Raw genomic sequence first — 15206 nt, 5'->3', positions numbered from 1 at the left:
GGTGTGCTGTTTACGTCAGTGTCAGCTGATCACTGCGTTAGCTCCTGGAGTTAGCTTAGCCGAGCTGCTGTTTGTTTTTGTCCTCCCTGGGCCGCTTTCATCCTCAAACCCTTTAGCACACCGAGGCTTGGACGCGCTCCAAACCCCGTCCCCTCCTCGTAGCGCGGCCCGAAGCTGCTTCTCCCCCGCGGTCTGTGCAGGGGAAGGTGAAACAATGGCGACTCCCAGCGCTAACAACTCTGCGACGGCGGCCAACAAGAGCAGCCCCAGCCCTGGCTCCGCTCAGCTGCTGCACCAGCCCCTGCTGCCGCCCCCGAGGGTCACCACCGTCAGCAGCCTGCAGGGTAAGCTCCAGGGCCGGGGGGGGGAGGCTGAGGAGCACGGCCTGGTCCGGGCTGGCTGTGCGGGGCTCAGGGTTAGCGGCGGGTTAGCACCTGGTTAGCAACAAAAACACCCAGCTGCTGATTTTAGATGAGGAAGAAACCCCAGCTTCAAGGCCAGACACTGCAGAGGGAAAGGGAAATGATGAATCAATCTGGAAATATCAGTTTAAAACGATCGCTGTAGATTACATGACATAAAGAGGGAGAACTGTATCCCAGTTTTTCCCACGCATTTAATGGTTTCATGAAGAAATAAGGCATTTTGCTTGGAAAAAATGCGTTTACAGTGTGTTGAGGTCGTTTTGTTTTGTATTGGCACATTCCAATTAGAAATACATTTTAGCAGGGGATTTTTGAATAAGATAGTCATTATTGTAAAAGGCGTGTTTAACTTCTTAACCCCCACCTACACAAGCAAATTTTCTCCAGTTATTATTCAAGAATCTATGCATTACCCAAATCTAAAAGCTTCCTGAAAAAAATCAAAATAGCAACGAAAACATGACAGAGAAGCGACAAAAATGTACAGAAACGTGACGAAAAAGTGACAACTAAACAGCAACAACACCTATTAACATCCAGGCATTACCCAAATCTGAAAGTTTCCTGAAAAAAATGAGACCCAAATTAGGCTCCATCCATCCATCCACTTTCTTTCGCTTTATCCGGGGCCGGGTCGCGGGGGCAGCAGTCTCAGCAGAGATGCCCAGACTTCCCGATTCACACACACCTCCTCCAGCTGTTCTGACCCCGAGGCGACACCAGGCCAGCTCGGAGACATAGTCCCACCAGCGTGTCCTGGGCCTTCCACGAGGCCTTGTCCCAATAGCCCGGAACATCTCCTGAGGGAGGCGACCAGGAGGCATCCGAAACAGATGCCCTAACCACCTCAGCTGCTGAAGGAGCAGCGACTCCCGGGTAACTGAGCTCCTCACCCGATCTCAAAGGGTGCACCCAGCCACCCTGCGAAGGAAACTCATTTTGGCCGCTTGTATTCGTGACCTTGTCCTTTCGGTCATTACCCAAATCTCATGTCCATAGGTGAGGGTGGGAACGTAGATCGATCGGTAAATCGAGAGCTTTGCCCCGACTCAGCTCCCTCTTCACCACGACAGACCGATACAGCGACCGATCACTGCTGACGCCGCACCGATCCGTCTGTCGATCTCACGCTCCATCCGTCCCTCACTCGATCCTAAATTAGGATGAAAAAGCAAAAGAAACACGACATAAGAAGCGCTAAAATAACGCAGCAACACATGGAAGTTTTGCAGGTCTTGGCTTTCATATGAGGCGTTACACTAGCCTGTAGGCTGTAAGAAGCTTTTAGATTTGGGTAAAGCTGAACTGGATGAAATGTGCTCAGTTAAAGTGGGGATTAAGAGGTTAAATCTCAATAAAACAGACTAGGGCTAGGATGTAGAAACTCTTTCTGGGGATCATACACCCCTTCAATCCTGAGGTGTGTTAAACGGAGTATAGTTTACTGTTGTCAACATTGTCTTGCGTGTTGGAATTAGCGATCCAATTTTCACCCAAACATGTTCTGACTTTCAGAAACCAACACTTGCTGGAGGTGTCAAAGCGAAACAGGTAATCAAGACTCTTTCTATTTATCTTGTTACTTAATCTTTTTAAAGTTGGCCGTGGTGTAACTGAGATACAGGACCCTGAGCATTAGACACTGGGCCTAAAGCTCCGGCTCAGATACGACGACTTTAGATTTCAATCACAATCATTATAACCAACACTTTCCACATTTGCATTATCTAAAAACTACTCCTCTAGTGATGTTCGCTTTACGTGCGATTATGTAATGTTGCACTTTTGTTTTCCAATGTATTTAACACATGCATTCACATGCACATGAAACGCACAGGAATTCCAATGTGCTTGATCTAGTTTGTACTTGTGTACTTCGTAGGACTGGGTGATATGGGCCAAAAGTCATATCCCGATAGGTTGAATATCTATATACGATATCCTGATCACAGCTATCGCAAAGTGAGAGCTGTGAAATGAAATGTTCAGTCAAAGCCAAATACGAGTAATTTTATTGAAAACTCTATAAAATGTAAACATAAACACTGTATAACAAAGCTGTATAACAAATAGCCTATAAAATAAAATAGGTCAGTCTTTTTCTGATGGCAGCATTTATATATAAAGTACTTATTTAAAATATCAGCCTGAGACTACATGTTTCTATTTGTTGACTTATAGGAGCTATCCTTGATTTTGTTTTCATTTCCTGTCCTTTAGTATATGGTAAAAGCAGACATTTATCCAAAAAAATACTGATTTTAAAGCCTTTTAAACAGTCATAAAATGTCAGGCTAGTAGGCATATTTTACAGCGAAGTGACAGTTTTCCTCCCTGAAAGTTATGAATCCTGGTTTAACCTCAGTCCCTGTGACTAATTTTGACGTTGTAAATGCATTAGGAAAGTTTGAGATGAGTTTGGACCAAAAAATAGCCATTTGAAATTTGAGTGACCCTGTTTCTTTGTACAATCAGATATAGATACAGACGGCACCTCGTCTTAGAAGGGGGCGTGGCTTCGCCGAGGGGGAAGATAAGATCTTTTGGGAAACACATTTTTTCACTCTTTGTGGCCTTTTTCTGGTGGAATATGAACTTATTTATCACATAAATGAAGTCAAGTGTAAATCAGGTCCATATGGATATTTTCTCACAGCAGATTGTTCAGTAGAAGTGAAAAAACGGCAGTTGCAGCTAGTGCTAGCTAACCGTTAGCATTAGCCCGATGCACAAATGTAGTCTTCTGTTAGCATTCTCCTTTATTTATGTATTTATGGGCTGTTGAACCACTTTGCTCCTCTCCATGTCTTTGTATCTTTATATAGTAGAAAACTATGTTCACAATTCAGCGTTTGTTAAAGTAGCTTTTGAATAATTAGAGAAAGTTTACATTTTTTAACTGTTTTCAAACATGACCATATATGGGCAATTCCAGAGATGCCGTCTGTATCTATAGCTCCTTTAATTGCTTATCTGAACTTGAACTATATCGATGTACGATATGGTCTAATTCCATATCTCATTTAAAAATATATCTTAAATATCAATATATCGCCCAGCCCTAATTCTACATGGAATATTTGATTGATGTTGTCTTATAAACCCTTTTAATTAGTCAACGAATGATAGAGTTAAGATTTGTAGCTTCTATTATGGCTAAAATGATCAGCATTATATAGTTTTTTTTCCATAACTGATTAGCCCACACCCTAAGACATTGACTGATCTGTTTTACACATGTTTCTAATTGTGGTTGAACTTTTCAAATGTTGCTAACCATTGTTTCTTTCTAACTTCTGACGTGATGCTGAACGGTGAGAGTCTTTGATTGTAAAACCTTTTTTTTTTAATGATTTCTGTAAACCTTTTTTGTTTCCATGCGCAGGCTCATTTGTCCCTTAAATCCAACATTAACCTTTTGCTGCCATCAATGATTTTTTTCGCATGTTCCCCAAAGTCTCCGGCGACGAGGGCTGAATATCTAAAGCAGTGGCTCTCGCGTACATTTTCTAATTGTTTCGATGAACTTATTGGATTCCATGTTGGCCGACATTTCGATATTCAGCCCTCAGCAGCAAGGCCAGTTCCTCTGACGCCTCCACACCTGAGGGAAACATTATACTAACCCCAAAATCTGAATCTGATCGGAGTAAAAGGCTGTGTTTCGTCTCCGTAGGCTTCCAGATAAACCTTTCTGGAGCTCCCCCAAGTAAGCGCACGCCTGCTGCCCGCGTGTGAGCTCTGCTTCTGGGGGGGGGACGGCGCCCGGGTTTGCCCCCCGACCTTTAACCTCCACTCACACGGAAAGAGGAGCAGAGACCGGTGCCAAAACACAGCAGGGAGTGTAGATCGCCTTCCTCTCTGTTCGATAGATCTTTATAACCATTAGACTTTAATTTTAGCATCGTCAAGTTTCATTATATGCATTTTACACTAGAGAGGAGACTGAAATGAGCTAATGTGAATATTCTATTTTTGTAGAGGTTTAAACTACAGGGTGAGGAGGGTTATGTGCAAGTAAGACCGAATGGAGACACAGGGATTTTTAGTTCTTAAAGGAGGAGTATTATGCAAAAGCCACCTCTGGATCTTTTGCCTGACTTAATCCTTTCATCCCGGAGTAAAAATAAACATCACTTCAGTGTATTTCCTTTTTTCACCCCTTTTTTTCTTTAGAGGAGTGATAGAGAAACAGTGTAAGACATACAGTATAAACAAACAGTGTTGGACATAGGACATTAACACAACAGATTTAGATGAGAACAGGCAGAACTGGGATGAAATGTATGCTCATGTTTATTGTTCTCAATTATTGAATTAAGAAAGGAAAAAGAAGAGCGAGCAGAAAACTATGATTGTGTTGATAGGCTTAGTGAAATTTAACTTGATGTTATTGCGCAAAAGTAAGCTGTGTTTGAAGCACGGACTACGGAGGAGTAAGAAATGGATACAATATGATTTTACTTCTCCAACATGAGTTTCAGTTTATTAGTTTCGAGTTCTAGTTAGTTTGTTCTTCCCCTACCAAGGTTTTTTCGAAAATGAAACCAAGTTTGTTTTGTTCTCCTTTAATATATAATAAACTCATACATTTGTGTGGAAAAACACTGTGCATCTAATTATAAAGCATCTATACATTTTATGAACTTGAAAGCTAGTTTTCTAGTGTTGCAGTGAAAGTGACCCTGCAGGTTGTTAAATGTGCCGATAAACTTGCCCCTGTGAAGAATTCGGATGCTACAAATACGTCAGGGCAGTGAGGAATGAGTTTGGACACGACTAACATTTTAATTTAGTAACTTCCTCTTTCTTTCTTTGTAATAAAAAAAAAAAACGAATGTCCTGATGTGTAGAATGAGCTCAGACCTGTTCACCACAACTGCCTCTAAAATCCTGCACTGTCACAAAAGTTGTTACTTCTGGTCAAAAGTGCCGTCATGCACGAGCTTAATATAGAGACTGCAGTTACGGGTAAGACCTGAGGTGGCAGTAGTGAGTATAAAATGACCAACTTGCATCTAGTCTCTTTAAGGAGACGTCCCTCTGATTTTACTAGGCCAGCCTGTCTACCTGACTGTTACCTGATTGCTTCAGGATCTTAGGATCTTACTCCATCTGCATAGACTGTGCAGCAAAGGGGAGCACGAGGAGGGACATAGTTGGGTTATACTGTAGTAGTAGGATCAGGAAGTCTAATGGATACTTTTGTTTCAGCTGTTTTAGATCAATATTGCATTTTCTAACCAACAAAGTGTAGATGAGTTTAACCTTGTTTCCAAACGCACAATACCCCTCACTGCAGGTTACGTTAGGTCAAAAATATGACTTTTTTATGACTTCATTCCGATTGCTTCACTGAATCGTTTGAGATCCGCCGTGTGGCCCGACAGTCAGAGCGTAGTTAAGCGAGTCGTGTGTGTAGTTTGGCTCCGGTCTCGTCCTCGTGGTGTCACTGCTCTAACAGAGTTCAGTTTAACTAACATTCGGACGGTCCTTTCGAGGAGAACGCTCTTTGCTCTTGGTTTTGTGCCGTTGGGCGGATGTTTTCACAGCAGTTGGCCTTAAACTTAAAGCATGTTTTTTTTTTACTCATTTGATTTGTTTTTTTCATTCACAGTCCTCTCTCCTCATTGTGGTGTGGCTGTTGTTATTATGTTTTGCTGTGTTTGGGGGAAGGTGGGATTTGTGCTGCACGTGTTGGGATTCATGATGTTTTCTGGATGTACTTTATTCACTGGCGACAAATGGTTTAAGTCTCAAGGTTTAACGGCACCTGGATCAGTCCATATTTACACTTGTTTTCTCCCACATTTATTCCCATTTACACTTGATGTCTTTGGAGATTTTATAGTTTCAATAAGATGTGCCCTTTGTGTTTTAGAACAAAGTGTGTGCTGTTAAAAAAGATGAGCAGAAAATGTTTAAAGTTCGACATTTGTACACACAGCACTTTTGACACACTCCTGCCAACGTTTTTGACCAGGCCTGAAACAATCAATCGATTATTGAAATAGTTGACAAAATATTTTAGTCTTCGCTTCTGGTTTACAAAGACTCGAACAGCAAAAACTGCAACAACACAAAAGGAAAAAGTGCTAAGTGCTCCATTCTTATTGTTGCCAGATCCTAAAGTTTAAACCAGCTTGGAAATAAACTCCCTCAGTCCCAGTCAGAGCCGGTGCCGCCTCCAGTCGCTAAAGCTCAGTGGCTGAACTCTGGAGGTTCTTAGCTTTATAAAAGGTTTGAAAAGGAAGGTTTTCATGCACCTTTCACAAGTAATTCATCAGTTTAGTTGAGTTTATTTGAGCAGTTTACACTCAAAAGGAGTGGGCCGAAGCAAGAGTTTTTTAAGCGCCCACCCCCAAAATCCATACAATAAAATAATACAAAGGAACATAGTGCAAAACAACAGCAAAAAATAGATTATACATACTCGCAGAATCCGATCACAGTGGAAAACATCATTTACACAACTCATTACATGTACTGTAACACATGTACTGTCACACATGTACTGTATACATCTACCATAAAGGCGTAGCACTGTATACAAAACAATAATGCGACCTAACGACCCCTGCAACGAGCACACACACACAACATGCATGTTTATAAGTTAACCGTATCCAAATGAAGTTACATTATCAATCATACAATTATACAATCAGCAGCATCGAGTTTTCCCTCATTAGCAAAAGAGAACCTTTCACTGACAAACTATTATTTGAAATATTTGCATAATTAATGAACAGAAACGAAGCACAGCTACAACAGCCGTCTCGTTACAATGTCTAGCACAAAGCAAGTAACAAAGGAAGATCATTAACAACTTTCTTTCAGTTTCTTAATCAGTTAATCTTAAAAAATTTCTGCAGATTAATCGATTACCAAAATAATCATTAGTTGTAGCCCTAGCTTTGACTTGCCTTTTCTCTTCAGTAAAACCAAAAATGACCACTAGATGGTGCTGTTGCAGAAACCCAAATTATAGGATTGGCAGAGAATAGAAACACAAATGATTGTAGAGCTAATGGTAAAATTCTAATGTAATCTCCCCCCCCCCCCCCCCCCCCCCCCCCAAATCTCTTTACACACGGACAAATGTTCTTAAAACAATAAAGTCTCCATGGACGTCGTCTTTATGTTTTATTTGAGGCATGTTTGTGGCTCATTCACTCACTCGCCCTGTCCTTTTTTGGAGGAGGGATATTTTCTTTATAACGTGATGATATTTCTCTCATTAATTGCCGTGTGTTTCTCACTGAAGGTAAACGGAAAGCTTTGAAGCTGAACTTTGCGAATCCTTCGATCAAACCCACGACTCGCTTCACACTCAACACGACGGGGTCGACGCCCTTCCAGAACCCGCACATGTGAGCCGCTCTTTGAAAATACTCAAGTGTTAATCCCTCGATATGTCAGTGCCCACTTATCGGAACTCGTTATCATTAGCGAGATGGCACAGTATTTGATGAGGCTGAAACTATGGCTAAAATCACCAGATGTTTTTGTTGCCCTGTTATAACCTGCTCTGCTGCTGGTGTTGTGTGTCAGAGAGCGGCTGCGGTCCCACAGTATGGAGTCCTGGGGGAAGCTGAAGCTGTCCTCAGAGCAGCACTGGGACTTCACCGCCGAAGACCTGAAGGACCTGGGGGAGATCGGCCGCGGCGCCTACGGCTCCGTCAACAAGATGGTGCACAAGCCCAGCGCCCACATCATGGCCGTCAAGGTGAGGCCTCTTTGTTTTATCTTCACTGGGAAAACTGTTTCTTTTTGATCAGACCAATGTGAGAGTTTTTTTTCTCTTATGCCTGACTGTTTCCACTGCTCACTTTCTGCGATCTTAGTTGATCACAAGGTTTCGGGGACTGACTCTGAAATAGATAACAGAAAGTGACCAGTCAGGTGTGGGGAAAAAGCTAGAGTGTTTCTCTAAAGCCGATGCCAATTTTGGGGTATTTTTTTTTGCCCGATATTTTTTGTCCAACTGTCTCATCTATAATCCTCTATAAGATGTCGTAGGGCTCATATTAAAGTCTCAGTCTTTTGGTTCTGGTTTGGTAGGCAATCTTTGGAGGTTGCAGTCCTTCCTCTCTGTCTATTTTCCCAATAAGGATCAGCGATGTCTTGCACAAAGCAACAAATAGCTCAAGATCGCACCGTTGTTAAATCGAGTTTTTATCACCTTCGTCTTTTAGCCAAAGTGAAACCGTTTTTAAGTTTGAAAATCTTTGAACAAGTCGTGCACGCTTTTATCTCCACTCGCCTGGACTACTGCAATGCGCTGTACACAGGAATCAGCCAAAATGCTCTTTACCGCTTGCAGTTAGTCCAGAATTCTGCGGCACGGCTTTTAACAGGAACCAAAAAATGTGAACATATTTCACCAATTCTTGCTTCTTTGCACTGGCTTCCTGTTAATTTTAGAATTGATTTTAAGGTTTTATTGTTTGTTTTTAAAGCTTTGAATGGACTGGCCCCTCAGTACCTCACAGACCTCATCCAAATTTACTCCCCAGCGCGCGCTCTGAGGTCTGAGGGCCAGCTCCAGCTTGTGGTTCCTAAGACGAACCGAAAAACCAGAGGGGACAGAGCGTTCTCCGTTGTCGGCCCTAAGCTGTGGAACGCTCTGCCCCTTCACGTCCGAACGGCCCCCACCCTGGAGTGTTTTAAATCTCGTCTTAAAACCCACTTTTATTCTCGGGCTTTTAACACCGCGTGAGTTGTGTGGTCCTCTGTGTCTTTTATTTTCTTTTATTGTTTTAATTTTCTTTTATTGTTTTAACAAATTTTATTAAATTTCTTTTATTCTTGCATCTTATTTATGTTTTAAACTATTTTATTGTTTTAGCTAAATGTATAGTTTGGTTTCACTTGATTTTATTATATTTATTTAATTTTTTATTCCTATATTGCCGATTTTATGTGCAGCACTTTGGAAACACTTGTTTATAAAATGTGCTATATAAATAAAGTGGATTGGATTGGATTGAAGAAAACATCACTGACAGTCTGACACTGATGGAAGTCACTCGGACGTGTTAAAAACATTACGTTGGCTGTAAATTCTTGATGCAGGAAACGTCTGTGTTTGTTGAGGAGGACTTTTTATCACAAAGCTAATGGGTAGTATAAAAAAAACCAACACAAGAATGAAATGACTAAAAAGTATTTATAATAAAGACAGGCGGATTATTATTTGAGCGGCTCGTTCAAAATCTTGGTGTTATCTTTATTTAGTGTTAGCGGTTAACTTTAGGACAAAAAAACTGATGAGCAGGAAGTTTCCTCTGGTGAATTCTTTGCTCCTGACGAGATGTTTTTATTTATTTATTGGTTTATTTGGTCAGGACAGTGCATGTTAATGGACATACATGGATCTCATGCATGTATACACGCCACACACTCTCATTCATCCTGGCCTATTGTACATGTTTATATTGGAGGGGAAACCTACGCAGACACAGGGAAGAACATGCAAACTCCAGGTCCTGGTGGGAACACTCTTGTGCATATGGCCGATTGGCCTTTTATCTGCCTCAAGAAATAAACCCACACTGGTCTGATCAAAACTAAAACATTTGTTGTAGAACTCATTCAACAGCTGTTTTGACTGAAATTGTAAAAAGAAATTCTGTAAAGTTGCCCGTTGTGTCCAGTTGGCTTTTGAATAATAACGTCTCCACTCACTCCTGATTCTTTGCACATAAAAAGCGTTTGATTGGATTTGCTGCTACCTGCATAAACGCTATTTTACAGAATAATCTTTCGTCTTTTGCGATTGCAGAGGATCCGTTCGACGGTGGACGAGCGCGAACAGAAGCAGCTGCTCATGGACCTGGACGTGGTGATGAGGAGCAGCGACTGCCCCTACATCGTGCAGTTCTACGGCGCCCTCTTCAGAGAGGTCAGGGTGGACGCGGTGTAGTGGTCATTAAATGTCTCCTGTGTTTTTAAATGCTGTGTTTTCCTCTGTTCAGGGCGACTGCTGGATCTGTATGGAACTCATGGCTACCTCTTTAGACAAATTCTACAAGTTCGTGTACTGCTCGTCAGACGACGTCATCCCAGAGGAAATACTGGGAAAAATCACGTTAGCGGTGAGTATTTCAGCCAAAAATCGTCTTTCTGTCATTTGCCGGTTTGCATGACTATGGATTTCTTCTGCACAGACTGTGAAGGCACTTAACCACTTAAAAGAAAGCTTGAAGATTATCCACAGAGGTAAGATCAGGTTGCTGCTAGTATTTATAAACTTTTGTCTGCTGTTTCTGTTGTGAAAAAGCTTCCGTCTCTCCTCTCCCTCAGACATCAAGCCTTCGAACATCCTCCTGGATCGCAAAGGGAACATTAAGCTGTGTGACTTCGGGATCAGCGGGCAGCTCGTGGACTCCATCGCCAAAACCAGAGACGCGGGCTGCCGGCCCTACATGGCAGTGAGTCCCGGCTCCTCTAACCTTTACCCCGAGAGGTTGCATTAAATTCCACTAACCCTGTAAGCTTTGGGGCTGACAGGTTGTTTTCATGGGAATTTGCGCCTTAAAAAGTTTGTGAACCTCCTAAGAGTTCTCGCTAATTCTTCTCTAATCCAGCTTTGTAGTACCTGCCTTAAGTTCATCTGAGAGACATTTCTGCCTTTAAGAAAAAATCTAAGTCATTTTTTCCTCTTTCAGCCGGAGAGGATAGACCCCAGTGCGTCTCGACACGGATACGACGTGCGCTCCGACGTGTGGAGTCTCGGGATCACTCTGGTCAGTCTATTCATGATTTATTTGATTCCCTCTTGGTTATAGTTTCTTTGTAATTAGGTGTATAAGGGACGATGCAACTAAATGGGAGAGACCCGTTTTGGAGAGTGTCAAAATGTCTCCTCTGATCCTGGATTCACACACCTGCCACATTCATCAGACCGACATCTAGCATTTTGAATACTACTCACTTTTGGACATTGCTATAAGACGGTTCTTTTGCCCATTTTGCCTGTTACCATAGATTTCACTGTAGAATTCTTCGCTGCACCAGCTTAAACTCTAGGCTGTTCAGGATGTTGTGACATCACATGAACTCAATATATTGTCTATTTCTTTACATTTGTAACCCTCTTGTGCTCCTCCTGTGCAGTACGAGCTGGCCACCGGGCGCTTCCCTTACCCCAAGTGGAACAGCGTGTTCGATCAGCTGACGCAGGTCGTCCGGGGAGACCCTCCGCAGCTCAGCAACTCTGACGAGCGGCGCTTCTCGCCAAAGTTTATCTCCTTCGTTAACGTGTGGTGAGGAAATTACTCCAATTACTGTGTGTAAGAGGGCCTAATGTTGTTCTAAAGTGCTGCAACACACGCAATCATGAAGGCAGCTAAACTAAAGCAATGAAAAGCTCACTATTTCAGCTCATTATTTGACTAGAACAACATTAAAGCACAATGTCGTCTTAACTCCTTTTGTAAGGGTCCCTCTGCTGGACAAACCCCTGTACTGCGTCATCCTGATACATTTCTGTTTCTTTCCCTCAAAGCCTTACGAAGGAAGAGTCCAAGAGGCCGAAGTACCGGGAGCTGCTGGTGAGTCCCAGAGCAGATATTTCACAGTTAAGACGAGACGCTGCAGGTCAATAGGGAGGAAAATGTAGATGACTCACATTCATATGAGATAAAAGGTTTTCTGTCATTATGTTTTCATCGCTTAAAAATATTATTTGAAAAAAGCCTGTATTTTTTTCAGCAACAAAATCTAAATGATGGATAGAGGTTTAGATGTATGGTTTTATTTTGTTGATATATTAGTTACAAAGCCTTATTTGCTACACATTGATACCAACCCTTTAACCCCTGACCTTAAATGAGTGCAGTTTCTCCAGCTCAGCTTTACTCAAATCTTAAAGCTTAAGACCTACAGAACTCTTAAGCTTCTGATTTTCACGTTTTCATTCTTTTTAGTCGTTTTCATCACATTTTTGCTGCTTTTTTGACATGTTTAGGTCACAGTTTTGTGGCTTGATCACAGTAACATTACACAAATAAAGAAATGTGTCCAAAATGCAATGAAAACATGATTCAAAAACGACTAAAACATGACAAGGAAGAAGCTTAGATGAGTTTTGCAGGTCTTAGCTTTCAAATATGAGGCATTACACTCGCCTAAAGGCTGTGAACCCCAGTCGAGCAGCTTTTAAATTTGGGTAAAGCGTGTGAAAATGTGCCCGGTTTAAAGGAGAAAACACTCGCCTGAATCACTGAACGTGAAGGCGATCGTTCTCATTTCTGCGTCTTCTCGTCTTCATCTTCAGAGGGACCCGTTCATCCAGATGTACGAGGAGCGCAGCGTGGACGTGGCCGGGTACTTCTGCAGGATTCTGGACCAGATACCCACCCAGCCCAGCTCCCCGGTTTACATGGACTGAACCAAACCACACTCACACACACACACACCCGTTACCACAGCACCGCAGTCAGCTATAACCCCGTGTAAAGTGTCTCCCACACGCGCCCGGAGTCCTCTGTGACCGTGCGGCTGCTGCTCTGAGCTGCACCAGGACGTGATCCACATCCGGATTTACTGTAGCTACTCTCAGGGGTTCTGCGGGGTGCTAAGTCAAATTTAAGGCTTTTATTGTCATTAAAAAGCATTCAATTAGAGTCCAAGATTGCAGCTGAAACAAAATATCCAGTACTTTCACTTCCTGATTTTCAAGTGATCTAACCATAAGCCTCTACTTCTTGAAGAAAGGGATTAAGGGGAGAAAAAATAGTCTATGCAACTTGTGTGGCTGAAATAAAGCTAGTTTGAGTTTAACAAGAGATTGAGAGGTGAGGAAAGTAGCTCAGAGGAGCTTTTATTGAGCTGCCATCACGCTGTTAAGTACAGCCACTGGGGAAGATTCAAAGATTGCTCAAATGTATGCAAGTGGCTCCAAACACAACTTGTTTTTGATGAGAGAACAACATTGTAACATGGTTAAAAGCTCTAGAAGTCCTCAGAAAATAATGACATTGCTTAAAGCAGTACTAAAGTAACTTGTTTACCTTTAATAAATCCTTTCCGTAGTCCCTCTGGGGGTAATACAAGTGTTAATGGGATGATTGTTTTTTTTTTCATCTCCCCCTGGTGTCTCTGGCTTGAAAACCACAATTACAACTTTGCTGCCACCGGTACACACTAATGGAATAACAGGCTAATGGTAAAAGCTAGCTAGCTAGCGCCACTTAAACAGGATTTACAGCCAAGTGTGAGTGCAAAAAATGATCTCCATTGTGTAATTGGATGTACAATATCCCTCTCTCTCTTTTCTGTCAGCGTAGTATTTACTCTCACGAACAATTAAAGGGACTATGCGGAGTTTAAAAATGTTAAAATGATGTATTTTCCTCCTCCTACATGTTCCAGCATTACCGAAGGTGTAGAATGAGCCCAGACCTGTTCACCACAACTGCCTCTAAAATCCTACTACTTTGGGTCCGAATTGGCGTCATGCACGAGCCTAATATAGAAGGTGAAGTTACACGTATGACCTGAGATGGCAGTAGTGAGCATAAAATGGCCAACCTGCATCTAGCCCCTACAATGAGCAAAAAACATGCAACTTGCTACGACACCTGCAGTGGCGCTTATGGCCTCTAGGGTCATGTTACTTAGTACTGCTTTAACTATTTGTACCCAAATTTGACAAAAACACAAACATATGGTCCCGCTACTGTTTTAGTTTAAACTGTCCACAGTCTGTTTTGCTCTAAAGTGGCCCGCTGTGTGCAGTTTGACACTAAATATCAAAATTTCCCTCATGTTTGTGGCATTTTGAGTTTTAAATGACATTAAAAAGCGCTACATTTGACTTGCCGCTGCCTGTCCAAACCCTGACTCCGCACAGAATGAGGATTGCATTTCAACACTTCACACATGTTACTGTAAATGAGAAGCATGCCACCCCGCTCCCATTTTGCCTGGAAACAACCATCTCACGACTCGTGCAGGAATTCTAATCCCAGTGCTGCTGCGGAGTGAAAACATCCCATAGACAGCCCAGCGGACACACTCGTCCGGAGGAGTTCGAGGGGTCGAGTATATACACATTAACACAGACGGCCAAAAGGAGTGGAGTCAGGAAAAAAAAAACTAAAGAACATTATCGCATGGTTTAGAACTCCGAAAAGTCGGGTTAGCAGACTTTGAATGTTGTATTATTATTTATTTATAAACAGTCCAATGTTGCAGAATCATGTTTTATTGCAGAGTTTGATAGCTATCGCCATCTGCTGGTGTAGAAAGTTCCCGATGTTTCCCAAAGAATTCTTAGATTATAGCGCCCTGGTAATCCTCATTGTAATATCTTTGTTTAGACAACTTTGTGGGGAATAAAATATCAATTATTGCCTCTTATTGGTCAGTATTGTATCATTCTATGTATAATATGAATTAGGAAGCAGAAAGTTACATTTGTCTTTTGCGATTTATTCTGCATCTCCTCCATTGACGTGAAACACAGAGTTCCTACATCCCACACTCGTCACATAGCTTTGACTTTGTAGGAATTAAGAGCAGCAAATAATAAACGATGAACCCACATTTGCTTCCCTAATAAACTCGTATGTAGATCCTGTTCCTTTCCCCTCTGACTCCACTGTTTTTGACCGCCTGCTGGACGCACATTCACTGACAGCAGCCCCCGACCACGCTCCCGGTGACGATGATATAAAACTGTATTTATTGAACCAAAATCCTGTTGAATATATTTGATCTTGAGGTTTTTAAACCGCCTGAACGCTCGTGTACGTGAATGAAATGTTTATC

The 15206-nt window shown here is 42.1% G+C and overlaps 1 protein-coding gene across 2 annotated transcripts; it reads left to right on the top strand.

Annotated features, from left to right (window-relative positions):
* map2k4a (mitogen-activated protein kinase kinase 4a) lies at positions 1-13023 on the top strand. 2 transcript variants are annotated; one of them, XM_079564517.1, is made up of 12 exons: positions 1-344; positions 1941-1976; positions 7693-7798; positions 7980-8154; positions 10213-10332; positions 10406-10525; positions 10598-10649; positions 10734-10861; positions 11099-11176; positions 11547-11695; positions 11938-11983; positions 12709-13023. In XM_079564517.1, the coding sequence occupies exons 1-12, from the start codon at positions 215-217 to the stop codon at positions 12820-12822; spliced, it is 1254 nt and encodes a 417-aa protein (XP_079420643.1). In that variant the 5' UTR covers positions 1-214; the 3' UTR covers positions 12823-13023. The 2 variants fall into 2 exon arrangements, with proteins under 2 accessions (XP_079420643.1, XP_079420644.1); XM_079564518.1 differs by having other exon boundaries at positions 2-344; positions 7705-7798.
* The last annotated feature ends 2183 nt before the right edge of the window (positions 13024-15206 follow it).

Source organism: Gobius niger (genome assembly GCF_951799975.1).
Source record: "Gobius niger genome assembly, chromosome: 10".
Lineage (NCBI taxonomy): Eukaryota > Metazoa > Chordata > Actinopteri > Gobiiformes > Gobiidae > Gobius > Gobius niger.
This window is presented reverse-complemented; position numbering and strand designations above follow the sequence as displayed.